Source organism: Chroicocephalus ridibundus, chromosome 17 (assembly GCF_963924245.1).
Source record: "Chroicocephalus ridibundus chromosome 17, bChrRid1.1, whole genome shotgun sequence".
NCBI lineage: Eukaryota > Metazoa > Chordata > Aves > Charadriiformes > Laridae > Chroicocephalus > Chroicocephalus ridibundus.
The window spans coordinates 2,694,660-2,722,644 of NC_086300.1; the positions used below are offsets into that span (position 1 = coordinate 2,694,660).

At 46.4% G+C, this 27,985-nt stretch overlaps 1 protein-coding gene and 2 long non-coding RNA genes across 3 annotated transcripts; 2 read left to right on the top strand and 1 right to left on the bottom strand.

Moving 5' to 3' along the window:
- The first annotated feature begins 305 nt into the window (after positions 1 to 305).
- LOC134524605 (uncharacterized) lies at positions 306 to 18,134 on the top strand. The gene is made up of 3 exons (XR_010073605.1): positions 306 to 1,343; positions 1,883 to 5,468; positions 18,051 to 18,134. It is a non-coding gene; the product is annotated as an uncharacterized LOC134524605 (long non-coding RNA).
- Positions 5,528 to 17,905, bottom strand: FBXO47 (F-box protein 47). Its single transcript, XM_063354556.1, has 11 exons — positions 17,784 to 17,905; positions 15,818 to 16,024; positions 15,222 to 15,392; positions 12,215 to 12,291; positions 11,580 to 11,657; positions 10,341 to 10,449; positions 9,222 to 9,398; positions 8,495 to 8,641; positions 7,748 to 7,890; positions 7,170 to 7,329; positions 5,528 to 6,471 (listed from the first exon to the last, which is right to left on the bottom strand). The coding sequence occupies exons 2-11, from the start codon at positions 15,996 to 15,998 to the stop codon at positions 6,353 to 6,355; spliced, it is 1,362 nt and encodes a 453-aa protein (XP_063210626.1). The 5' UTR covers positions 15,999 to 16,024; positions 17,784 to 17,905; the 3' UTR covers positions 5,528 to 6,352.
- A 6,511-nt stretch (positions 18,135 to 24,645) lies between the features above and the next one.
- On the top strand, positions 24,646 to 27,862 carry LOC134524606 (uncharacterized). Its single transcript, XR_010073606.1, has 3 exons — positions 24,646 to 24,778; positions 25,113 to 25,200; positions 27,638 to 27,862. It is a non-coding gene; the product is annotated as an uncharacterized LOC134524606 (long non-coding RNA).
- Positions 27,863 to 27,985: the final 123 nt, after the last annotated feature.

The window sequence follows — 27,985 nt, forward strand, 5'->3', positions numbered from 1 at the left end:
GTCCTTGTCTCTGCCTGGCTCCTCTGGGAGGGGGAAACGCTGGCAGCGCTGGGAACCCACCTGGGATGCAGCTTCTGGGCTCGTCCCTTGCTCTTGACATGGCTTGGAAGACCAGGGACACGCTTGAAGTGTGCGAATCCCCACTGCGGCGCGTCCCACCGATGCGCTGCGGCCACCGGGTGCCACGGAGCCCCCGGGAAATCAGCCTCGAAATTCAGCCGTGAGCTGGGTTGGAGGATCCCTCGCGCAGGCGCAGGTGATGCCCCCCGGCTCGCTGACCCGCTTGGGGGGCTTGGCTCTGGCATCCGCTGGGGTTCGGGTGCCGGTGGCTGCTCCCAAGAGCAGACCCGCCCCCCCGGGGAGATGCTCAGCGTTGCTGTGGGCAGCGCGGGATGGGCACCGGGTCCCGGCGTCGCCCGAGTCCTCCTGCCCCCAGCCAGCCCCTGTGCTCACAGAGGCCACGGCTTCCCTCGGCCCCTGCAGCCTCTCAAGGTGGGATTTTTCAGCAATCACAGCCTTTAGCAGTGGGGAAAAGAAAACCTGGAAGGTGTGTGGGAAAGGATGCTATTTTCGTCTACAGCACTAGCCTAAAAAAAAAATCAAAATAGAAAGGCTCCGTGGCTGTCGCTGCTCACTTCAAACCGTGTTGCTGTAAACCATAGCGGGGCGGGTGCTGTGGCACTGGAAGCGAAGGATGGTGCCGTACCCCGGGAGTACCAGACGCCCAAAGGTGAGAGTTCAGACCCGTCCTGACTGATCGACACGGCTTTGTGATGGCCAAAGCCCTTTTTCGTTTCTTTCCACGTAGGATCGTCCCTTTCCCGGGGGGGGGGGGGTCGCATCGCCGTCATCTCCCCCCCAGGCAGTTTGGGCAGGAAGGAGCAGGGGCGAAGCAGCCTTTCTGCAGACAGTGCCCCGCGGGACCCGCTCGCAGGTCGGGGCTGAGCCATCGCCCCTCCGCCCGGGCGAGCTGAAGCCCCATCTGACCGCCTGCGTTTATCCCTTTATTTTCCGCCTGCCTGCTGGAAAGCGGCTCCGTCAGCTCCGGCATCATCTCTCCACCCTGAGCGGAGCCAGCCGTGCTCCGGCTGGCAGGGGAGGACGCGGGGGCTGGCGAGCGCAGCGGCGGCTCTCCCCCGAGCATCCCCTTCCCACGCCGCGGGGAGCCCGGCAGCTCCCGCCCCACCGGCTCCTCGCTCACCATGCTGGATATTTTCATCCTGATGTTTTTTGCCATCATCGGCCTGGTGATCCTCTCCTACATCATCTACATGCTCTAGAGCGATGCAGGGGGAGAAGAAGATGCGGCCCAGCATCAGCTTTGCAATCGAAGCATCGTCCAGGTGAGCCGGCTGCTCCTCGTCCCACCGGGTTTTAATTTTGGGGAAGAAACGTGTCCGGGGAGGGGGGGAGAGAGGGTAGGTTTGTTTTTAATGCCGTTGTTTTTGGCTGCTGCTCGCTCTGCCTGGCCGTGGCGGCCGAGCCGACTGCACCAGCGCAGCTGTTTCCTGCCGGGGGCTGGAAGGAGGGCAGCGGGGTTTGGGTTATAAATCAGGCCACCTCGCCCGCCGGAACGTTTGCCGGCCATTGTGCGGCTGCTGCGTTCTCCCCGCTGGGTTTGCCGGCCCCGGCCCCTTCGGAAAAGCCGCTCTCTGCCTTTGAGAGCGCGGCAGCACGAGCGCGCGGCTTTTGTTCCCACGAGGGAGAGAAATTAAACAGCTTCGGGGAGAAGCAAGAAGGGATCCGGGTTGCATCATTTTAAAGGAGGAAAAAGGCGGGGGGTGCCCTGTACTGGGTGAAGGGGGGGCTGCTGCCCCCCATCTCGGGGTCTCACGCCGCGCCGGGGCCCAGCTCAGACAAGCATCTCCTTTCTCTTCCACAGCTGCCGCCTGGTCCGTCTCCCTCAGAGCCTTCTGGAAGAGCATTAACCCTCTGCGAGCACCCGGCTGCCCAGGAGGAGCTGTGCCGGGGGGGCCGCCGGCAGCGAGGGGGGGCCGAGTGTGGGGCGAAGGAGGGAGATGGGGCGGCAGGGGAGAGAGCGGCGAGGTGACATCCCCCTGCCCAGACGTGGGTCGTTCCCGGTGACGCACGCGGCATCCCGGGGGGATGCGGAGGGTCCTGCCCCCACCGCGTGGCGTAGCCCCTCGGGACGAGCGCTTCCGAGGTCGGTCGTTTGGGTTTAATTTTAGAAAAAGCACTTATATTTTTAATGAAAATTGTTCAAGGAAATGAAATAAAGAGAGGAATGACACAGGAGAGCGAGCGCATCTGCTGGTGTTGACTCTGCCGAAACGCATCCCCATGCATCGGCCGCGGGGCTGGGGCACACACGGCCGCGGGAGCAAAACCCGCTTCTGCGGAGAGAGCGCAGAATCACAGATGGGTTGGGTGGGAAGGGACCTTGAAGATCACCCAGTGCCACCCCCTGCCCTGGGCAGGGACACCTCCCACCAGCCCAGGTTGCTCCAAGCCCCGTCCAACCTGGCCTTGAACCCCTCCAGGGATGGGGCAGCCACAGCTTCTCTGGGCAACCTGGGCCAGGGGCTCACCCCCCTCAGAGGGAAAAATTCCTTCCTGATACCCAACCGAAATGTCCCTCTTCCAGTTTGAAGCCATTACCCCTCGCCCTGTCGCTACATGCCCTTGTAAACGTCCCTCCCCAGCTTTCCTGGAGCCCCTTTAGGGCCTGGAAGGGGCTGGAAGGTCTCCCCGGAGCCTTCTCTTCCCCAGGCTGAACCCCCCCAGCTCTCCCAGCCTGTCCCCACAGCTCCAGCCGTGGGAGGGCACCCTGCGAGCCCTGGGAGGGACGGGGTACTGCCAAACCACGACGAGACACCCCTGTGTCCCCGAGTTGAGCAGCGGCTGCTGCTGCAGAGGGGTCCCTGCTCCACGCGCTGTGGGGTCCCAACCAGGCTCTCCCCCGCCCAGGCGTCTGCGCCGTGGCTCAGCCTCACGCAGGTCCCCTCGCCCGTGTTCAGGGAACCTCCGGGAAGTCTCAGTTCATCTCAGCAGAGAAAAAAAGAACATTTTTTAATATGATGGAAATTTCTGTGGGATGGAAAGAACATCTCAGAGCTTAATTTCCCCCAGCTCGGAGAGGTCTGGGAAGGTATTTGGGGCATCAGGAGGATTTTTCCTGTCCTTTTATGAAGCCCTGCTCTCAGTCACATGCAGTGCTGTTCTCAGACTGAAAGTTTCATCCTCCTCGAAGACAAAATTCTCGTATGCCTGGTCTCTCCCAGGAATGTAATTTTTTTTTTAAGCAATAAACACCTGAAATAGCTGTAATGGGAAAAAACTGCCCGTGCCCCATTAGTCAACCGTGGCACCATCACGCCAGTGGGCGGGAGAGAACAGGACCCGGGGAGGGTCGGGGCCGCGCCGGCACTGCCGGGGTAGGCGGGAACGGCTCGATAAGACTTTCAGAAGACGGTGTTCACGGAAAGAGAAGGGATTTCAGAGCCTGGGAACGCTGGCTGCGGTTAGTGTTGCCAGCTGAATACTTGACACTGCAATTTCCTGTTAGTAAAACTCCTGGGAGAAACACGAAGTTGGTGCCTTTGCTCCCGAGCGTGTTCCCAGTGCGCCAGCCTCGGCCCGGGCGGTCCCTCATCGCCGAGCCCTGGAGATGAGGAAAACCTTCTCCTCGCTCCACCACCAAATATAGTCGGAAATCAGAAGCTTGAAATATTTTGGGAGGAATTTCTTCAAGCATAAGTCATGTTCTCAATAACCTCCGCTTCGTGAGTCTGTATCTGATGTCAACATCTGCAGTGATTAAGAGAGAGTGAGTAACGAGGAATGCGTGGAATGGAAACTCAGCTGAGTGTGAAACCAGGAACAATGATTTTCTCTTACTCCCAACGCTCCTCTCCCCCCGCGGGGCCTTACAAACCCCCCAGCTCTGTGCGCCAGCCCCTTCCTCCGTGCCCCAAATCAGCCAGGGCTCCGCGCTGCGACTGAGGGGACCCAATCTCCTCTTGCTCGTTTGCTTCTCGTCCTGGGAGGGTTTTATCGACTCCCCACGGCAGCGGTTAAAATTTGGCAGCAGGAAAAAAAAAAAGCACCATTTTCTCAAGTCTCACTGTCCCAGCTCGGCTGGCGCACGGTGCTGCCCGGGGGCACCCACCTGGACGCCATTAGCCCAGCGGTGCTTAGTTGCGAGAGCTGATCAGAGGGCGATACTGGAAAAGGCCGGTGGTGTTTGTTTTCCAGTTCAAACAAAAACTGGTTGGGGAAGTACCGCTTCGGTGGGTTGGAGCTTTGATCCTCTAGGGAGGAAAGTCCTCGTCTGGTGGAAATGCTGGAGCACGAACGCTGCAAAAACTAAGGCCAAACACTTGCTGAGCTATTGTGTAGGGAAGAAGAAGAGCAGTTAATAATAATTAATAACGTCATCAATATTTCACACTTGGCAGCTGCATAAAGCTCGCATTCCTGGAGGATCCGCTGCGAGAGCGAGCTAGCGCCGGCAGAGCTGACATTTCATCTTTGTCGACGGCTGCCAGTGAATCAAAGACCTCACTTTTCCTGTATCGCTGCGCTCGCACAATGGCCCCCCTTGTGACGGGCTGTAATTTATGGCCGCCGTGTCCTCGGTGCCGGGAGATGCGACAGGCTGTGGCAGAGGCGCTGCGCCGGCCCTGCGGCGCTGTGTGTCGCAGCGGGCGAAGCAGCCTCACGCACCCGCAGTACAATGGAGCCAGGAGATGGGGTGGTTCAAGGCTCCGCTCCCTCATCCTGGATTCCGTCAGTCGAGGTTATTTCTTGGTAGCGATTCCAGCTCCCGAGCCGGGCTGTAGCATTCCGCCTCAGCGGCTCCTTGGCTGCGTTTCCCTGGCACCGTAGGCGCCGCGAGTCTGTTTTCTCCTCATGTTTTGAGTTCATTAGTGCTCAGTTTGGAGGCTTTCAGTTCACCGACTACATTTCGGACAAAGTCTTGCATTTTGCTTCCTTAGAAATAATACGTAGTTGCAGCACAACCGAAGTATCGCAGCGTGTTCTTAAATATAACCTTCAAATAGAGAGGAAAAAGGGCTGTTAGAAGGAATTGCTAGCGGACACTGCCCTCGGGGAAGGTTTCACCTCTGCCATCTACCGGCACGCTGCAAAGATCCTCAGCAAATTTATATCCCGTATCCACTCCTTAATGTAGTCAAATCCTGGCTGTAATTGTGTGTTCATCAAATGTCCCAAGAATTTTTAACGTGCAAACTTCCAAGCGAATCATTACAGAGCAGTTGTCGGCTCGTTACTGATGACATCGAGTGGGGGCAGCTGAGATAAATTGATCCCATTTAAGCTGTTTCCGGCAGCTGAAGACAAACTTTCAAAGCCAAACCTGGGTCCCTGCAGCTAAAATCTCCTCCTGGAGGATCACTAAAACGTTTGGAAAGTGATTCAGGGGGAGGAGAAGGCTATTTAATAACGTGAAGCAAACAGCCGTGTTCTAAACAACGCACAGTAAAGTAAGTGCTTTTTATTATGCATTACATGTTTTTGGTTTGAAGGCAATATAGCAGAAAATAAAAACCTTTTATAAGTAGCAAACGTTTATATACTTTAATGAAACAGTGATCTTAGCCTATACGCGTTTAATGTGTGTCATCAACTTAGCAAAGTCCTATAAAGGCAAATACGCTTTAACATTCAGTTATTACACCAGGCAGGGAGAGGGATTTGAAGTTGCTTCTGCGTTATGGTTGAAAGGTACCTGTAGCTTTGGGGGGAAAAAACTGCTTTGCTTTATCAAAGCAGTTAAATTGCTTTCTTTCAGCCATCACCTCTTTCTGCTAAAACTGAATGTGCAACCTATGGAGAACGTAAGAGCGAGGGAGACACTGGCAAACTGGAAAAATGTAGCTGTGCCGCTCTAATTATGTCTGTCTCTTTCTCCTCCGATTCCCAAGAGAAAACAAAATTTAAAGATCAAAATGTTTTTGGTTCTGAACTAAGATAACATTCTTCAATTTGTGTATGCACATCAAATATGAAAACCATGTCATTTTTATTGTGTGTGCAAACATACGCAGTGGGAAAAGAATGCAGTTTATGTTCCCAAACCAGAGGCCCCCAGCCTGCTTCCTCCGTGTGTCTTCACGTGGCCTCAGAGGAGTGAAACGCACAGAACCCCGCTGCGAACGCTGAGGTCCCCAGCGGTCCCCTGAGCTCCTTCAGCTGGGCTGACATGTATGTCACTAGCTCCTCCCGCTGCCGCTCCAGCTCTTACCAGAATGGAAATTTAAGAAATAATTGGATACTGCTTTGCAAGTGTTTGGAAAAAAAAAAATAAAAATAAAAAAATTAGAAAAATCCAGCAGGAGTAGGGCAAGAGTCTGGAAAATTCAGAGCATCAAGCGGTGTTGCCGTTGCTTCTCATGGTCAGGTACAGGATCTCTTTATGGAAGTTCGCTTGGGCATTTACAAGGTGAAACAAATTCAAAAAGCTGCTGTCCTCTTCATCGCGATCCCCTACCAGGGCAGAGAAAAAGAAAAACATTTTAAAATGATTAGTGAAACTAAATGACTTCTTTGAAGATAAATCTTACTCATTCAGTGTTTTCAGCAGAGGCTGAATCAGCAGCCTCCGCTTTGATTTATGAGGCTTCAGCTACTGCACCTGATGGCAGGACAGCTGTGAAATAACACAGGAGACACTCTCCAAAATTCCTTCACCAGCCTGTCCGAAGATGGACAAGAACAATTGTGCGTTAAGACAAAAATCTGTCCTAACTGAGCAGGCCGTTCATCTTTACAGCTTGCCGTCATCATCAGTCTGGAGGTTTTATCAAGGCTGACAAGCTGTGGACAGGGAGCAAGTGCAGCTTGTTGAGCTGCACGGGCTGGCAGCGGCTCCGGGCCTGCGCTTCGACACAGCCCTGAAGGACCTCAGGCCCAGCGCTCTGCCGGGATGGATTTTAAAAGCCTGTTGGTCTCACCGTCCGTGGCAGTAGCAATCTCTTAGACAGGAGAGATCGGTTAAAATAAATGTCTCTCCCAATTATGGCACCTGGTTGACTGCAAACCTCAGGCGCTGCAGTGTTGCTCTGCCTGGGGAGGGAGGGAAGGACAGGCTGCGATGCCACACTAACTGCGGTGCTTTTGACGTCTCGCTCAGTGCGAGCTCCTGGTTAAAGAGCTGGTCCCGGCTGGCAGACCCGCAGGCTTACCGGACAGCACTGCCTGTAGCGTGTCCATGATCATGTGAGCGAAGACATTCTCCACACACTGCAGAAAGTTGTTCCTCTCCCCTGGAGTACTGAAAACTTTGCAGACCTTCTGCATCATTTTTACTGCCCAGTCCATGCAGTACAGGTCCTTCTCGCAGACCTGACGTACGCAGGAAATATATTAGAAACACACCTTTTATGGTGAGCACAATGCTATAAAAGGCAAGATTAAATCTTAGAATTAACTATTGATTCTAATGAGTGACTGGGTCGGTTGCAGCCATGGCCTGGAAAATTAAGGTTTGTTAGAAGGGGACACGGAGTTTGTTTTTACTGTTGGCATGCTAACAGAGGAACTTCTCAACCTGCTGAGAAGTGGTACTGCTCCTCGAGGCCAGGCTTGCCACTGTGTGGAGATGTGCCAGACAGGGACCAGAAGGTGAAAGAGCACTAGGCCTCTTGCAGGACTTACTCCCAGTTTGTAGGAGTAGGTGGGGAAACAACTCTAAAGTCTGAGAAAACAAATATGGGGTTAAAGAGACAAAAGGCTGGAGTCCGGTCTGTTCAGTCGTACTCACCAAAGCCAGGAAGACCATGAGCCTGGCTAACTCGAGGGTCCTTCCGTTCACAGCTTTGCTGGCCATGAAAGTGAAGCAAATGCTGTTTCCACTCAGAATGAGAAGCCGAGCATTGTTCTCCATGAGCCACTCCCGGGGAACAACTTTGTAATAAAATAGAATTTTAGTGATCTTTGAACAAAAAGAAAGAAGTGCCACAAAAACTATTCTGGAAGAGGTGAATTTATGAATTGTTGGCTTTGGTAGCTAACCAGAATTTGTGAGGGAATGCCCTCTGGAATACAATTGCAGCAATGAAGTCATATAACCAATTCCTACCAGCAGTACAGTGAGAGCTCTTCACGACAGCCTCTGTGATGTGATCTCACCCATAACTAACTTTCAGTGTAGCCGTTAACATTGTTCAGTAGAATTTTGGCTTTAACAAACACTATGTTTTCAGCTTACACAGCTTGGACAACGTTTCCTTAATAATGGCTAGACAAGACTTGAATTTTAAAGCTCTGCATGGATTCTTAAAGTGTTTCACAATGGGGAAAGACAGCCTGAATTTGTGCCGGGTTTCTCCCATCCCCAGCTACTGCCTGGCTTCCGAATGTAATGACTTTTCCAGTTACGCCACAGCTACTGTGCGGAGTATTACAGTCAGTTTCCCAAGGCACCTGTGTGCCTGAAACACACTTGTTGCCAGATTTGGAGGACATGAGCGTATAATCCTACGGATTAATGATAAAGGCAAAAACACACCTGACAGCTCATCCACAAGACTGATAACATCATCTGCTGTCCATTCTCTAGCTTCTGTATCATACAGCAGTTTAATTGCATCTGCCAGACCTTTCAGACTGGTCTCATCTGTTGGTCCTTCTATCATTTTCTGCCAAACCACATGTCCTGAGCAATATATTAATCACAACTGCTATTAAGTGACAAAGTAATCTTTTTTCTTTTTTTTTTTTTTTTTTAAACAAGGAAGGCGATAGACTGGGCCTTACAGCAGAGTCAGAGGAGGGTAATTCAGGTAACACGACTCAGTGTTTGTGACAGATTTTTTCCATCTGTCATTTTCGTAGGGACAGTGGTAGTTGCAGCATGAAGCAAAGGGCGATTTAAAGAAACCCGGGTCTAATAATTAAGTGAGAAAGCATGCTTTTCTGCAGGGAAACAGATGCTTCTTTGAGGTGAGCAGGGGAAAATAGAGGAACAGAGGTGCAATTTCTTCACTAGAATTACTTCAATTGTAACTTTTCTTAACATATATATATATATGGATGTATATATATACACACACATATGTATAATGTATGTATTTTATATATGTTAGTGAGGTCTGGGTAAGCAGAATGATTTTTTTTCTAGGCAATACAACTACATTTCATTTGCATAAAGCTTGGTTTTCAGAAATGCTGCATCCTGCAAGGAAACCTCATTCTTAGGGAACAGACTTTGAAAATTAACCCCCCTGACTACTCGCCATCAAGAGTGGACACTGGCCCAAAGATGATATACAGCAGGCGAGCTTGATTGACCATGGGCCATGGCTTTAAAATACGAGTCAACCAAAAGGCAGAATCACTCCGATGAATCCAGTGGTTCAACAAGACGCTACGACAGTATAACCTTATCCGCAGCTCTAGCTTTCGGGCACTCCCTGGGGTAAAAGAATGTAGATATTATAAATCCATTAAGCCTCACGCAATAAGCCTCAAAGATGATCACTTTTTTTTATAGGAAGAGAAAGAAGGGTTTTCTTAAAGCTGCCTAAGAACACGGAGGGGGATCTAATTAAATTCTCAGCTGTTACTTCCCGAGTTTGGCTCTTTTGGATACGTTGCACTAATTCAGGCCATAGAATCTATCGATGCACCCTCTGGTACCTCTCTGCAGCCACTCATGTGTGGCTTCAAGGGCTCTCAGCTCTGGTTTTTGGTTACTCTGATCTTTTCTCTTTGATGGCATCAGTAAGTGGAAATACAAGGAAGTGTGTATATGATATGTATGAAGTGTGCCACAGAAATGCCCAGTTCGGTGCCGGGTAACATGAGAATTTCTTGAGAGGCATGTGCCACGTCAGTGTCGTGTTTCAGAAATATTAAACCTGACTTTGTACTGCATCACTTGATTTCTGTGTTGCTTCCTTTCCCACTGATATCACTGGCATTGCTGTCCAGTAGGAAAGATTCAAGTCCATGTTACTGTTTACACAGACACATAACTGATGCATTGGCTTAATAGTAGTGGAATGTAGACAGTGGAATGATTCAAAAAAAACCTAAACGCCTCTCAAGACAACTCTCTTCACTACAGGATACATGTCAAAGACAAAAGCACTTTGCTTTTGGGGAAGAAAAATAGTTGTATCTACCTATGTGAAGGCCAAGTATTTGCTTCAGAGTGCCCACTTTCTGCGTAATATTGGAGCTAACAGACCGTACGTGAGAATTGGGAAAGGTTTGGTGCTACAAGGCTTAGGTGAGCTAAAACATTCTCAATTCTAGACACATTTTGTTTGCAGTAATCAAGATCCATTTTCTGACTTTTCCATGATAGCGCGTTTTGATTTTGTAGGACTTTTGTCTGCTTTGATGATTACCCGGTTTGCTGCTGACAACTGTCTGTACTTTACGGGGTAAATTGCTCAGCTCACAGAGGAAGTTAAAAACCCGGTGACACTCTAGTTCATCCCAGCCTGCTGTTAGGATCTGATGATTACAAAAGAAAGGGGATAAAAATGAATAGACTGAGCCATAAATTTAGATCACAATGCCATTTCTCATATTAGATAAATACAACCTGTCCTGCAATTTTATCAGAAGAACAGAGGAGGAAGGTGTCATACCTGGAGTGTGGTGCCTGCACAGCATCTCCCTGATGAGAGCAGGGAAACCATTATCTGCCACAGAGGTGCTGTACATTATGGCAGAGGTTGTACTTAAGCTTAAAGCAGCCCAGAATCAAAAGCTGCTAAATGGCGTTCCACATTCAGGACCAAGACCTTATTTTTGAACCTTGCGTGGAAAAGTACACAAAGGTACTTGCTTCAAAGACAAACGTCCCAGCACAAATATTTATCTGTAACTCTTAACCATGGAAAAATAATCACCTTTTTTTTGGCATTATCAAATACTTTAATGCCTATACAGCACCTGTACGCGCAAGTTAGTAAGACTTAAATGCATTTCAAATGTGCTCAAAATGTCTGGTCTTCTAAGAGAGAATTTGTTTCTGTACCTTTTTAACCAAAGTTACTCTCCAGCAAAGCCTCCATTATGTCAATTCTAACACTTCACAATCAAACATCTCAAGTAGTGACAAAAAGGTCCTACCCTGAGCATTTTACTGCATATTTGCAATCACAGTAGTCATTACAGTAAATAAACTGTGGATTGCTGAACTAATTTATTTGACATTGGTTTTTTTTTAATTAATTTTAAGCTACCACAAGCTAACAAAAATATTCTGGTATATGATGTGTATAGCCGTTTACTTTTAAACTAAACCATCTCTCCTCTTGATTTGTGAATTTGAAACTGTGTAATAAAATGCCGCCCTTCTCCCGTGTCTTCTCAGATAATAAATCGCTAATCAAAATCCAGACTGTTTGGCAGTGAAATCCAGACCAAGGAATTCTCAAGAGTCAAATCAGCAACTTTAACAACCAGAAAGGAAATTTGGAGAACTGTGTGAATAAATACCTTCCCCCCACACACCCCAAGGCTCAAAAACATCTTATATTCTAAGTATCTTGCAAAAACACAGACTAATTTAGAAAAGTCCCTTAATTTTCTTTTATATTTGTGATACTTGCCTTCTCTCCATAAAGATACTGTACCTGTAAAAATACCCCATAGCACTGTAATCCTAAACAATGCAAAGGACTTGGGCAACCGTTAAGTTTAAAACAGGAAACCTGTAAGTGCAAAACACTAGTAATTCATCTTAACTGACTATAAGCTAATTCCTGTGATTGAAAATTCTCTGTACTACTTGTGTACGTCAATACTGATTAGAAATTCAGAAGGATTCCCTTCCTTTATTGTGTAAGGAAAGAAGCTGTAATACCTATGTTATGGCTTAGTATTACATCCAAAGCTGTTGTCAAATGGGTGTGCAAAAGTAAGCTAGGAAGAGCAACCCTGTTTTCAGGAGAGTAAAATTTCTATGAAGAGCTGTGCTCTTCCACTGCAAAATTTCTAGTGGTTCCCAAGGGGAGGAAAAGTTGAAAACCACTGATAACGGAGCATGAAATCTCAGTAGAACAGCCTGGTGTTCAATATGCTGGTTTAGGCTTTTCTATTATTATTAAAAGCGAGACTGATTTCAAATCAATAAATTCATTACACAGTAGCAGTGAACTCCAGCAAAGGGACAGTAAAAGGCGTAATTCAACTAACAATTGCCGTGTAGAAATGGTATTGTAAGTGCAAGGGACAATTCCAAACACTGGTGAAAGGAACGTGAACTTACTTCTGAGAGGATCTTGTGTATGTACTTTAGCCTGTCTTTTGTTGGCAATAGAAGCGTGCATCTTTTAAGCAACAATCCTGTGAAGAAAATGAATACATACGTGACTATGAGTTTACATACATGGCACATATGTTACTGAATGGGCTTAAACGTTCATATCACGAGCACGCACACGCTCGTGAGAAAAAGCTGCTTCTGCAAGGTGAAGAGAGCAGCACAAACCAGTAACCTGTGCTTTGGAGAAGGGGTGTGCGCTTTTGTAGCGGGGACATCTGCTAAAGAAACGCTGCCAGGGAGTACCTAAGCTTCCTATGCCATAACTTGTTTATTATATTGTTTTAAAGGCCCTGTTAGTCACAGTTGGAGCCCTATTAAAATTACTATACTGGTTTTAGGATTACAGCTGTTAAAAATATTGGAAATAAATGTTACTTGTTGCGCCTCTTTTAACAGTACCGTGGGGAACACTGGTTTTCCCCTTACATCATGGAAAGCCAAGCTTCCAACATTTTTTGAAGATAGCCACATGCTCTGAAAAGAAAATATTCTAAACTGTGTTAATGTAAAACATAGCGAAGAGGTAAAATTATTTTCCTATACAGGACTGAAATGGTATGTGTTTAGGATGTCAAAGTCTGGAGTTCATTATAGTGTGGACCAGCTGTTTGTTAAGCAGCATTTTTTTCCACAATACTCATAGAAAATGAGTTAACAGTTGTTCTTCCAAAACTTCTACCAGAATAATACATATATTTATATATAGTTTGTTAATTAATCAATAAATCCACAGAAAAGCATGTACTTTTCAGGGGCGGGGGGGGAAGGAAACTTTTTTTTATGAATTGTCAGTTTCCCAAAAAATACATAACTTTTCCAAAGTCAAAAAGTACTTTATGCATTTACCGTGGTTCTAAATTGACTCTTTCCTTATTTAGAAGTGTGTTAGCATTCCTACATGACAGACATAATTTATTCATCAGCCCAGGACATGGTCCAAAGCTCAGTCAAGTCAATTTTCTATTGACTAGATTAGGCTTTGGAGAGAACTCCCTGAAGGATAGTTGAGACTGTTAAGACAGTGTAGCTGCAAATGAGAATACAGCCGTCGGCACAGGGAAAAATTATGCTGAGCAAAAAGGGTTGAGCAAAAGGTGCTGCTCCTGTTTTTGTACAGCAAACCCCTCCTTGTGCAGAAGGACGGTGCCACGATCATTTGTAACTCAAGTCCATTTCAAACAATGACTGAAATTCTGACCCCATTACAAGTACTGGAAGGTTTTACCATGGACTTGAGCAGAGCCAGACCCCTCCGAGTTTAAGTGAGATTTATGCAATATGTAGACCCCGTTCAGGCTCTCTGAACAGGAACGATTTTTTCCCCATTGAGTCCAGTCTTTCCTGATGTAAAGTAAATATTGATTTTGCAACTGACCTCTTAACAAAAACGTTCTCTTGAGCCTTCCACTGATATGGCCAATGATCTTTATATTTTGAATACGTCATGGTTTTACTACTAGGCCTGTAGTGATGGGTTCACGCCTACATTTAAATAATAAGTTGCCATTTTGTTTGTGGTTACTACAAAGCCCAAACTAATTTTGGCTTTTGTTTCTTTTGTTTGTTGTTTTGTTTTGTTTTTTAAAGAATTGTAGGGTTTCAAGATTCATTTTAAAAATAAAACACTAAGATTATTTTAAAATACCCCAAAACCTACATGGATTGCTTACAATAGGAGGTCTTTGGTCTAAAAGACTGTAACAGCATTCCTTTACCTTGTCTATGCCTTTATTTAATGTCTTAAGTTCAAACCATACTTATAATTCTGCATCTAACCATGGTGGCATTTTATTTCTGTCTGTCAAATAAACAATCTTTTTCATCAGCTAGGTAACAGTAAATTGGTATGGATCAAATTAGGATTTAATTTCTCTGCTTCTCTGATGGAACAACACTGACAGTGGGTGGGTGAAGCAAACGTTCAGTGTTCCAGCTGCATAAGAAGGCATGCTGCATTTCTGAGTGAGAGGCTGAATGACTTAGAATCAACGTGTTTTAAAGATTAGCAGAAAAATTTAAAAAGCAAACAATTTTGAATTTAAGGATGTACAGCGCTCCTCATTATCATCAAACTCACGCTATTTTGATCTAGATTTCTATTACGCTATGCCAAGGGGTCTGAGCAGCTGAAAGAAAGAACAAGTGAATCTTTTCACCCAGAAGGGGTTTGCTTAGCACACAATATACCATGACAGCAAAAGTGCAGACATTTTCACATTGCCCTTAAGCTAAGAGTGAGAGGAAAATGTGTTCTTCATGCCCGTTTCAGTCTTTGAACTCGGATACAAAGCTGCCAAGGAGAACGTGAGGCACTGACAACTGTGATAACATTTTTGTGATGAGCATACTGCTTTTCTAGGAAGTGGAATGTGATCTGCAGTACGTCTCCAGTAGCCTATCAAGCAGGCTTCCTGGTGGCAACTGTTGCCGGTCACTTCAGAATTAGGCTGGGTTTAAGTACTGCGGCTGCATTTCCCAGACGGAGGAATGCGAGCTCCTCCAAAGTGATCCATGAAGGCAGCCTGAGCAGCCGAATTCCTTCAGCTACCGCGGGGCCTGGGAGTCTTGGTTTCTGCTGCAGTTTCCAGTGGTGGTGTCCAAACAAACTAAATTTGGAAACACCTACTACTGAGAACTGATCCTCTGCCCAAGCCCTGCTTGCCATTTCATATGAAAAAAATAAATACAGAGGAGGCAGGAACATACATTATTTTTTCGATAACTAAGAGGTTTTGGAATCATTTCAGGTAATTCCTCCCACCTCCCCCCGCCACTTAATGGTATTTGAGTGGGCTATTTGGCATAGGGAGGAACTTGACTTTCAGAGGGAGCTGCGCAAACGATTTGGGCTGTATCCTCAGCATTTTACCGATCAATGCATATAACAGAAGAAACCTTTTAACTGAGTTTGGTTCTCCTCTAATTGTTACCATCTGCATTAAAGGATCACCTAGAGATTTGTAGTGCTCTAAAATATAGGATCCTTCTCTCTTGCCGGGTAGCTCAGGGTTATGAAAGTCTTGCAATAAGAGCCGTCGGTTTCCTGATGGGGTTGAGATGTAATTAATAAGGCGGTTGCTGATGGTTTTCGACACCATGCTCAGCATGCTGATATCCCTCACTGAAAAAGCAAAACCCAGTGTACTTGTAAATCTTGACTGCAAGGAAAATGCTGATCACTAGTCAATAACTTTATCTTACTTCAAAAATAGGCCAAGAAATAGGATTTATAAATAAAACAAAATTTAATTACTGTTTATCTCCTTTGCTAACAAACTGTAGTAATTACAAATGAATAGATCTAAGGAATACTTTTCACACATAATAGGCAAAAAACCACTTCAAATAGTTTGTAATTATCATTTAAATTTTGGTCATTTGGTTCTTCGCACATAAAAGCTGAAAATTCAGAGAAAAAGTCACATAAAATGACTTCAACTAGCTAAAAGGTAAAGCATTTTAAATAATAATGGCTTTTTCTAGATGGAAAACTTTTGTGGTAATTTTCAGATATTTGAAGTAATACCTTTCCTATCAGATTCTCACCTGAAAGGTAATTCAGTACCATTTGAAAGATCTCTAATGGAAGTGTTTTAAAATATCCGAGTGTTGACAGAGATTGGGAATCTGCGTCCACCAAGTTGCAGCGCTGTCTGGAGCGACGGCTACTGCGTCTGTATTTCTGGTTCGGAATCGAGGTGTAGCTGGTCCTTGCAGTGGATGTCATTGTTCTGTTAGTCCCATCAATTTAACCTGGAGAGAAAATATGAAAGTCCTGTTTTCAGAGGAGAGAAAATACTATGCCCAAAACTAGGCTAAGAGGAAATCACTCCGTTGTAGACACAGCAATGGAGTGTGAAAATCTTGTCATACTGTGTCTGAACTTAGTGCAGTGACATGCAATTTACTAAATAACTTTCTAATTCCGTGTCTCAGAGAACGGACTACTCAGCTGATCTTAGAGGAGGAAAAGATAAAAGCACCGAGGGACGTCGTATGAGTGGGACATCAGAAAGCTAGGAAGATAGTTCTAAATGGAAACCGTTCAGGAAGTACATGCGATTAACAACATTCTCTTACCTTGTTACACTAGTTATTCAATGGAATACGAAAAAGTTACAAGGATGTTATTGAAATTATTTTCATGTTACTTAATTGCTTTAGAGTGATAATTACTTTTAAGAATGCTTGCATATGACCAAAAAAAAGATTAAAAGTAACAAAGTGATGGTTCAAACCATATTTTCCTGCAGCATTTACATTGATACATGGCTTAATTTCATATAATGACTGTATATGTGACATGCAAATAAATGATACAGTATCGCTATGTGAAAAAAGTCAGTGATCCAGGCTTTCCCAAAATCATGAGGGTCTGAAAAGTAATGAGCTTTAAAAAAATCAATAAATACATTCTTTTGATTTGCCTTCTGGTTTCTGAGTCTCTAGAGTAGGTACGCTTCACATTGTCAGGCAACAATGAGAGTTAGTGACTCACTACCCCTTAAAATTATTTTTTTTTAAACTGAGATTTTTCATACTGTTTCTTGATTCCAGCAGCTGAGGCTTCAGGGAAATTGCCAAACGGAATGAGTGCTGCAGTATAATTACAAGAGCTGGCAGCGCTGTTAGTAACATAACTGGAACCCGTCCAAGCTGCAGTGCAACATCCCAGTTACCATCAGTGGGAAATACACTCAGAGAATAGACCTCATTGTTTCAAAGATTAAAAATTTACAAAAATTACAGAAAACAAGTTCCAAACATCCTTCATATTTATTACCAAAGCACGCAAGCCAGACCTCTCTAATATGCCACTGAGCAAAATTACCACATCCACAATGGAAGCACTGTTTTTTGTACTGACAACTGAAAGAATATGGGGCATTTCATTAACAGTGTTACAAATGGGTTTGGCTGACTTGTGCTTGCGCTCTGGATAGAGTTTGCATTGTACGCTTAAGGAAGTGATACTTCACTGGAAGCATTTTTAATTTAGGTATGGTATAATTCTAGCTAGCCAAAGAAGCTTATAGTTTAAACTTTGACAAGGCTCATGAGCAAAGGTAACTGCTCCTAAAATAACTGTTTCATTAGGCTTTTACGCTACTCAACCATGAGACAGCAAATCGAGGTAACAGCTTTAAGAACAATCAAGAAACCACCTATAGATAAACATATATGGTTATATGAAGAAATGTTTGTCTTCTAAAAGCAAAGAAAGCAAAGCCTGAAGTCAGTGGAAACGTTATACACGCAACTGTGGATTCCAGACAACTTAAATTCCTCACGTACAATATACACAGCAGCTCCGCTCCTGTTTAAAAACGGGGCAACGCTAAACTTTGTTCAAGACAGGCTAAATCATCAGATATTTCTGATTCATACTTTAGAAAAAAAAAAGTTGCAATCCTATGATACTTTATTTTCCTTCCCCACTCCCCTTACTGTCTTTAGCAGGACTGTACTGTAAGGATTTATGGCACCATTAAGTCTTTTTTGAAAGTCTTACCTTGGGTCTGCAATTGTGTTATAAGGAAGAGAAAAATACTTTGCCAGAAGGGAGGTTTTCAGAAGTACTCAGCCAATTCCAGTCTGTTTCCCTTCAACCTGATTGAAGTTGAATCGACTACCGCTATTTTAATTTAAAGCAGAGCTAGATAAAATTAATGTAAATAAAAATGAGTACAAGCAGTGAGTGTCAAAGCCAAAGCTTAGAGACTTTACTGAAAGCTCCCATTTGCTTCCTCTTTGACTTAACGTGTTTTTTATTTCTCAGGGAGTTCAGCCAGAGCAGGGCAATGGTCTGTGCGTCTCCATCTGCTGCTGGGATACCACTTGTTTAGAGAACTGCTTCATCCAGACTGGAAAATTGAAAGGTAAACGTTAAATATTTAACAAGCTAAACTCATAATATTAGCTAAGAAGGGTCATCTTGTTTGTTGCTATAAGCTAATTTGTTTACAAGGCAGAACGCATCAACTTTAAACCAGCTCTAGAATGTTTCTTGTCCTTAAGCAGTTGCTAAACTCCTGCTAATGGATGCACTTTTGTCCTGATATTTCTCTGAGCCCTGTGTTAGCATTTGGCAAACATTTATTGCAAAAGGTTGTTTACTTTGTAGATTGGTTTGGAACATTTCCGTTTCCCTGTCTGGTCACAAAGCGCATAAAAGGAATTGCTTCAAATATTAACTCGAGAGGGTTACTTGTTACACCCTGGCCTACACTGACAATTTACAAAAAGCATAGTTTTATTTATGCTGAAGGCTCTACATCAGATTGGTAGTGCAAACCAGTCCCATAAGCATTTAAATCAGGGAACAATGGGTAGAAAGTAAATCTTGGGGAATCCTGACCCCGCTGCTGATGGCAAAGGGGATTTCTTTGTTGTGAGGGCTCAGGCTTGTCCCTTCAGGGTCTGCTTGGAGGGGAAACACCAGCACCCACTTTTTTTCCTCCGTCCAGGCTGGTTTTGCTCCTCAGACTGCAGTGTTAGAGGGACTGGGTTATATTTGGCTTTTTACCTGTGCTTTTGAGTCAGATTTAGCTGTGCTATGACAGACCTTTAGGCCAAACGACCGGCTAGGCCGCGTTCTCCTCAGCCACCCGTGGCCCCTCTGCCCCCCAGCCCACCAAAATCGGAGCTGGGAGGCTGAAAATGGGGACCTGCGCCCCCAGACCTACACACGGGTGATGGAGAAGGTCTCGCGGTCGATGTCTACTTACAGACAACACCTTCTGAGCTCTTTTTTACCTCAGGGAAATTCCCTCCCTCCCAGCAGCCCCCCAGCCGGGGCGCCCGCCAGGCTGCCTCTGAGGGGAGCGGCAGAGGAATTCGGGGGGCTGTGGGGTGAGCAGACGCCGGTGAGAGCCGTGCCCCGTGTCTCTGAGGGGAGGAAAAAACAAAAAGGAAAAGAATTTTTCAATGATCATTGTTCAAAATTATTTTTTAAAAGCATGATTTCAGTGAAACATCACTACTTACTGGGGTTAAAAGGAGGGGTTGAGCATAGTGAGGTAAGCAGGTGCACTCAGGCAGCCCCACCTGTGTTTGTGTATTTTAGTCGGGAGGAGAAATATTTGCAAACACGGAAAAAAAAAAACAAACCAGTTCAGTTTCGGGGTGGCGGCGGTTGTCAATGGGTCCGAGGGCGGCCACAGCGGTGTTGGAGGGAAGAAATTACTCCAGGCAACAGAAGTGTTTTATTCCAGTAGTGTTTCATTGGTATTATTGATAATTCCGCCCCCTCTCCGTGGGTTTTGTGCTGATTTGTTTGTATTAATTATTTTTCCCGCCTTTCGGGGGGGGGGGGGGGGGGGTAAGGGGGGGAAGGGGGAGTGCCTCGCGCACGGCTGCCCCGCCCTCTTGTCCCCCGCCCTCCTGATGAATATTTAATCAGCTCCCCGCCCGCGGGGGGCGTGGCCAACCCGTCTCATGAATAATTAAGCGGGCGGGCGTTGGGCCTCCATTTTGGAGCGAGGCGAGGGCGGGCGGCGGCGGCGGCGCGGCCCGGGATGGGCCCGGCGGGTCGGTGTTTGCCTCCAGCCGCCTCCTACCCGGGCGAGGTGGGATGTCGGGGGTCCCAGGGGCCGTCTGGTGTCCTCAGGGACAATTTGGTGTCCTCAGGGACAGTGTTTGATGTCCTGGGGCCAGGGCCGCTGTGGGGCGGTGGGTGAGGAAGCATGAGGTGAGGCCTGTGGGCACGCAGCCCGGCGTGGGTCACCTCACGGAGCATCACTCCGGTTTGCGGGCGTTATGGAGCTGTCGATCTTCTCTGTAGGTTGCCACCATGACCAGGCCTCAGTGGACAGCCGGCCTGCGTGGTACCACAAGCCCCATGTCCGTGAAGTCGCTCCTGTCTGAGACCAGGCCCACCAAACCCCATCTTCAATCTGCTGAGGGAAAACGTGACCCCGGGTTAACGGTGCCTGTCCCCGGCGCTGGCTACCCTCAGAGCAGAAGTTGGCTGCACAGCTCTCGTAACAGGATGCTGCGGGACGAGCTGACACAGGACCGTGAAGCCTGCATACAAATTAATTATGCTGCAGCAGAAAGATGTCACAACACAAAGTCAGCGTGCCATAACATATGTCTCGGAGCAAAGCTGTAGCATTGTAAAACAAAAACGTGGCACAATAGCAGCTGCAAACATTGTTAGTGGAGGCTGTGCTACAACAAGGGAGTTACAAATTGCCGTGCAGCCGTTACACGCTATTGCATTATACTGTAAAATAGTATCGTTCCATGGTGCTGCGATCTCAGGAAACCCCCTGCGAGCTGCCATTCTTTGTCAGAGCAGTAAACAGTTCGTATTCCCTAACAAACTGGGTTTTAAAATAACTATTTCTTTTTGCAAATTCTGCTTCCGAAAGTAGCTGACTATAACTAACTAGTTCTCTTGGGGATAGTAACAACCTCTTGGGAGAGGTTTCCTTGCTGCTCCGAAGGCAGTTCCCATACGATGGCAGCAGAGGGCTGCAGCTGCTTTAAAGGACTTTTTCCCCAGTAGGTTTTTTTTTTCCCAAAGACAGTTGTTGGTTGGTTTGTTTGTGTTTTCTGGAACTTGATTGAAGGAAGAACTGTCCTTAGAAACTGAAATAGAAACAAAACAAAAATCAACTCCAAATATAATGATAGGGCATCATCTGCTAACTGCTGCTAATATTAATGAGTGGGAATGCCATGATGATGAAACCACCATTGCAGTATTTGTGCCGAAAAGGTAAATTAGTTGAGTGTGCAGAAATAATGTGCCTCCCAGGCACTTCTGCGTAGTCTGACTGGACGGTTGAGCAGCACCAGCCGGGTAGAGCCTAAAGACTTATGTTGTCCCTGTTTCTTTTTCCATCTGGGAGATTGCTGGCAACGCCTGGCTGAATTACCTCTTCACGCAGTGCATTCTGCCTCTAAATCCTTCAGCAATTCTCTCTCGCACGGGGCGGTATCGTTCTCCTCATCCCCATCGCCGTTTCCCTGTTTTGTACCTCTGTGTTCCACCACAAAAGAGTTGCAGTTCAGGGATGCCAGAATAAAGAATTTCAGACTGCCGTCCCTGTTCGTTTACACCAATGACAATGTTTCTGGTAGTTACCAGATACCAGTGCTTGGGGAAAGAATATAATAAAATGGGACAGATACGGAGTATCCCTCTTCTGGAGCTTGACAGTGGTTTAAGGGTTTCCTGAGTCTGAACCTACATCCAGGCTCCCACGTTTAATATGCAGCGTTGGACCTACATAAATACGTCTACCTACATAATGATTGGTGTAATTAACGGCAGGAACAGTGATACCGAGTTCTGCAATTTGATTGCGTTGTGTGGTAAAAGTATTATGCTGTGTTTGGTTTAAATTGGTTGAATGAGTCGCAGGGTTGTTTTTTCATTTGAGGCTCTGTAATCTAGTCAATGTTTGTAAACTGTTTTGAGATGACAGGATGAAAGCCAATAAGGAAAAAAATACAATTGAGTTGTTATAAACGATGGTGATGGTTCTGCCGGAGTGCTAACTGCTTATTCTATGCATGAGTGGCCTTGTCTTGTGTACCTAATTTATCTTTGCCCTGCCTACACCGAACGTGTGAGCAACTTTATGTAACTTGGGTAAAAATATCAGCGGTGTCTCTGGTGCTCTGCTACTGTCAGTGGCAGGAACGGTGGCAACATTTCAGTGACAAGAGCGGGACTGCGATGGAGTCAGCTTTTCAAATACCTCGGGCTTAGACGGCAGACGGTAGTGAGATTTTTCCAAAGAGCCCAAGCACGTTAGGCATCGAAACCCCACAGGAAGCCGGGAGGTAGCACCAAAGCCGCGATTAAGCATGTCGTTAAATTCTTCTGCAACGGCCACGTAGGCAAGATCTAAACCTTTTGGGCTATAAAACCAGCACGGTTTTCAGTCATTATTTCATTTATCGCGTGCATGATTTTCAGGAAGAACATAGGAGAGCGGTGTGATAGCCGCAGCACCTCTATTTAAACGTAGGGCTAGGTGCAAATAGGAAATCAGGGCGGTTAGATGGGGATACCTTCGCGGAAAAGCAAGGAAGCTTTTGCGCATCGAGGTGGGAGAGTGGAGAAGCCCCCGGAGGCCCCTTACAGGCCAAAGGGTCCCAGGGCCGGGGAAGGGGCTCCGTGGTCTGTCGTGCTTGGAAAAACCGTGCCTGTTTCTGCAAGGGAAGGGTCGTTCTCGCTGCCCTCCATCCTGCTCACGCCAGCCTGGTTGCGTTTTCCACGCCGGGGGCGGGCAGCGTGTGCAGCCTCCCAGAGTAACCCAGAAGGATTACTTATTTCAAGTGTGCTTTTTACCTTTATTTTAGAGTATCCATTCTTCATGTCTTCGGGCATTCCCTACCACCACAAGGGCGAGACGTAAATAACTAGAAAGCTGTTGAGCAAGAGGCAGAAAGCTGGCATTCTTTTGCGGTCTCTTGAATTGAGCTGGGGCACTAAAAGAAAATACCAAATGTGGTGGGAGTCAAAAGAGAATGCTGGAAAAATTGCACCACTAGGACCAGCACTAATAAGGACGGGCATCTAGTGCGCTATAAACATTACAAAATAGAAATAATAATAATAAACTGCAGAAGAAAGACATAATGCTTCCAAGTTTTGTGTCACTTCATATGCGGTCTTAGGCAGTAAAATTTCTTCAGTACTTACTCTGTTTAAATCAAATTTTTCCTCATTTGCCAAATGTTTATTCTCTACCGCGGTTTCATTGAAACTCTGAAATGTTATTAAGGGGCTCAGATGCAGCCTTTCATTTCTCTTGAAGAAAGCAGTTTAAGACTTGTTACGAAATGATAAAAATATACTATTAGTGGGGGACTGTTGACTCATCCAGCACCGGCTCCGCTCTGCGTCGTGCAGGGACATGGAGCGAATCACGGCACTGTTTTGTGTCATCCTCGTTAATGAATGCTCGAGATAAAATCGCCGTGCCCTCCTCGGCTGGCCTTTCTGCTTCAGGGCTGATGAATGGCACCGGGCTAAGAAGGGGCGCAAGGTTTATACATCCAGCGTCCCAGCCCGGACCTCGGACATGGCTTGATCTGCTGAGAAGCCGATGGGAATTTTGATAACGCAAAATCCATTTTTCGTGTTATTTCGCTTGCGGAACTGTGCAGCGATACGGAGGAGGCGCAGCTGGAGGAATTTAAAACAACAAAAAAAAGATGGAAAATTTAAGAAAAAAATTAGGTAAACAGAAGAAATGAAGAAGTAATCACTTATTATGTTCCATGCTGAACTGAAGGACTGAGGTTAATCCATGGCCTAATCCTCAGTGCAGTTCTGTGGTGCTGTGTCACCCATGTCCCCACTGCACTATCAGCCCAAACTGCCATCCTCTTCCAGTGCAGGACTGCGTAAAACCGGGGCAGGATCTTCACTAAGACACAGAATTTCCAGATATCCTCCTTCCTCTTAGGATCCTAAGTGTCTTGGTTTGGGGCATGGGGCGCAGAAGCGGGTTTAATGCCAGGATTTGCCATTTTCTCCTTGTCTCCTGCATCTCCTTTTGGACAGTGATCATGGCCCAGTCAAAATAACGACGCTCTGTCCTACCGTGCCTTTCAACCAAGGATCTGAAAGGGTTTTGTGCGCGTTAAATCGGAGCCGTGTGAGGTGCCCCGTGGAGGAGGTAACGCTGATCGAAACACGCTGAAGCAGGAGGAGCTGAGGGACTTCCCCAGAGTTCTTTGAAGATGCCAGAGGCAGAATCCAGAGTTCCAGAGTCTTGTTTTCTTCCTGCCTCTGACGGTGGCACTAAACCTTCAGGTGGAGGAAACGTAAGGCTGAGAGAGGCAAGGATCCATCCAGAGGTGGATGCGGAGGCGGTGCAGGTTTGTGCCCTGGGCACGTTGTTCATCCTTCATCAGATATTAAGGGTTTCCCTCGCGTCAGAGTCGTTCCTCTGCAGTTGCCAAATCCTCGCTGAGAATCCGGCCTCGAGGTTTTTCCACTCTGCTCCTTCCTTATAAATATTCCTTATATTTTTCCCATCTTCAGTTTTTCTCCACCTTCCAGTTTTGCAGAGGAATAAGAGACCGGCACAAAAAAAAAAGAAGTGGATTACTAAGAATTCATTAGCATCTGAAATCGAGTTCCTCTGGTTTCCTGAAGAGCCGAGCGAACCTGTCAGAGTGTAACTGGTGCTCTTCCTTTCTGCTTGATTTTAAGATGCAATGTTCAGCCCTAAACAGATGGGGACCTGTCAGCACAACATGGAGATAATTACCCGTTTGAGCCATGGGGAGCTTCGTAACAGCTAGGAAGTTATTGCAGCCAGTACCACTCTGCTTGATGATCTTACCAGTTTTCTCAGGCTGGGCATATTGGTAGGGAGTATTATTCCTTCGAAGAAACACCAAGAAAAACCTTGTTTCTGGAGGGTCGCAAACTCTCGTCGAAGTTGTGGAGGAATTCTGCAGGAGCCAAGGAGGTAAAGATAACCTGGCCTGCAAGGGAGGCGTGGAGGTGTCAAGAAAGTGCAATAACAAGAGGTAGCGTAAATGTTAAATAAAATAACCTGACGATTGCTTCAAGCTTCTGTCTTGCTCTTCGCTGCTGGGCGTTGAGCGGTCCCGTGTTCCTGGTGCCGAAGCTCATGGCACAGGCTGTTTTTTTGGAGATTCCCGCACAAACTCGTGCGTCTCTTGCTGTCGGACCCCTCCGGGCATCGCCCGCTCGCTTTGCCAGCAGCGGGAGCGATCACACGTCGTACAGTTCCTCGTGGACAGTCAGGCACGGCGAGTTACCCCCACCTCCCTCAGCTAGAAAGGGTGAGGAGTTAAGAAATTCTCATGCCGGGTTTTCTTTTTTCTTATTTTTCTGTAGGTCTGTCGGCTGGCAGACTTAAAAACCTTCTGCAGCGAAGCGGAGTCATGGAAATAACCCTCAAGAGCAGGCACCAGGAAGGCAGTAGGTACTTGCGTGCGGCTTGTCACAGAGCATGAAACCCACTATTCTTCTTAAAAGAATAGCAAACCCGCTCTAAAAAAAAAATAAATAAGGAAAGCCTTTCCTTTTTCTTTATCACAGCAATCCCGAAATCTCATTAGTTGTGTATTTTGTGCAGAGGAAAAAGGCTTTACATGCATTCTGCCAGCACACGCTGGAGGTTTTGTCAGGTTTTTAAAAAAGTAACAGAACCACCTGTCTAATTTTTATAACTTTAGTTCAAATTGAGGAGGGGATCAACAAAATTTAGCTCAATTTTCCTGTGGAAAAAGCAAAATTGCTGCCTGCTCTGGCCTACTTGCTAAACAATCAGGATTTGTGGTGTAAAAAAAAAAGGAAAGAAAAATAAACCTCGGCCTTTGGAGAGTTTTCAGGCTGTGAATCGGGCTCACAGGTTCTTCCTCGTCCTTTTGTAATGAGAAAATTGTGGGAGGAGATGAAGGTTGTTGCAGAGATCCTCTCCTGGTAGCTGAGCGGGAACGTGCAGGTGTTTTCTGCTTCCTTAGATCCAGCTTGTGAGTTGAGCCTTTTTTGGGAGCTGTGCTGGTAATTACCACACTGCAGGATGTCACACTCTAATCTCCCCCTCGCTGCCGTTGGGGACAGTAGTGCGGAGCTCACGACAGTAATTTGTGGTGGCAGGAATGTCGTTTGAGCCATTCGAAACCCAGCGGCAGCGTGCAGGGCGCGAGGAACATCTGCAGGGCTTGGTGGTGCCATCGTCGCTACGATTTTAGCATCGCCGTTGGAGCGGTCATTTTATAATTCAGTCTGATTAAGGGCTGAAAAGGAAAGAGGTACGCTCTAAGTTTTCTATGGAACTACCGCCCTGAAATACCGCTAGCCCTGGCTGCGGCGACAGATGAATTTTGTCCTGGTGAGCACCAGGTTCGGCCGCAGGTTGTTGGGGTGTTTAAGGCAGTGGCTCGCTCTCCGTGGAGCCCCGGGGATGGAGGGGTGGATGAGCAGCCACTAAGACAAAGAGCTGGTGTGGCCGGTAGAGAAGGGTGTGTTTGAAAATACATTTCCCTTTCCTGAATGCAACAACAGCAAAAAAAAAAAAAATATCTGTTTCTCACTATTAAAATTGTCTCACGAAGATGATTAAAAAACCCAGCATGATAATCAGCTTTATGGCTTCCCCCAAACCTGTTCCAGGATTTGTACGAGCCCCGCTTTGGGCGAGTGCTCCTGCCCCGGCCCTGGCGACCGGGAGCTTTATGGATTCTCGTCAGCCAGGGTGACTACGGCAGCACTCGTTCCTCATCTCTAAAGCTGACTGGAAAAGATTTCTAAATTCTTTCAGTGAGCGTAAGAGATGAAAAAAACCAGCTTCTGAGATGGACACACATACGATGCTTGCAGTTACCTAAGCAAGTGATTCCCCACCACCACCTCCTTGAAAACCCCTTTCCCTTGAGCATCTCTAAGTTTTTTTACAAAGATTAGCAAATTTACAATTTGTTTGTGGGAAAGGAAATTATTCCCATCCTTCCTTTCTAGATGAGGCAACCCAAGGCATAAAGACATTTAATATACAACCAGGCGAGGACTTCAGGAGCCCTAATTCCCTGCTCCCAGTCGTAACCAAAGCTTAATTCCACAGCACTTGTAAAATGCAGATTCGGAGCTGTGCATCCATTTGAGATTTTTATTTTACCACCCACAGGCCCTTTTGTAGCAATCTGCTCCCTACTTGCTGTCAGTGCTATTAATTACGGTTCGCCATGCTGTTGTACCTGAGGTTGCAGTTGCATTTCCAGGGTATAAACCCTCGTTTATTTGCATAATGCCTAAAGTATTTTTCCCCCTGTTCCTGGGATGTTGTTTAGTGTGAAAACTGTTTGCTCGGGAGAGCTGGTGTTCTTGCATATTTATATATCATAAGGTATTTTCTTTTGTGTGTGTGTACGTATATATATATATATAAAAATAGAATATATTCTAATTATATATATGTTACATCTCTGCTCAGAAAAATAGAACAAGGCATTGGGAGAGGATAATTCTTTTATCATGTTTAAATTAACTTACAGCTGCTTGTATTGTGTTAGCGTAGTTTCTCCCAACCTGGAAAAGATTCCTGGGGAAGAAGGGATGAACAGGGTGTGAGGGGCTTGGGAAGGTGAAAGGGAGAATGAGAAGCAGCTAATATATTACTTCTTCTTCCAATATTGCGACGTGGTCATAGCCATTGAAAGGAGGCACAAAGAACTGTGACATTCCCATCAGAAGGGCAGCAGGGACGAAGTTACGCTTACAAAATTATGCATTTAGCTCCTCAAGCGGAATCAAGGCCAAGAACAGTACACATACCTGCTATGAAACAGCCCCAGGCCGGGGAGTTTCCAATTTAAACAGCCGCAGGCAAAACACGGTGCGTTATTGTTCATGTATTACAGACGAGCGGCTGAGATACCGGGAGACCTTTTCCTATCGGAGACCTGGACCACAACCCAGTGCCCAACTACAGCTCCGTCCTGCCTCCCAACAGCCGGCTGTCGCGGTGTCTCTGAGGAGGCTCATCCCCTCTCGTAGGGGATGTGAAGAGGGACTGAATTGCCCCGATTTCTCTGCTGCCTTGGCTATTTCTACACAGCCCAGCAGTTTGCCAGGGAAGCGCGTGGAAAGGGTTACGGGTAAGTCCTTGGTCTGGCTGTGCCTCTATCAGCTACTCGAGGTGTAACGCACGGGGAAGCAGTGCCAGCAAAGCTCCCGTGGGAATTCATCTATCGATATCCATAGTTAAT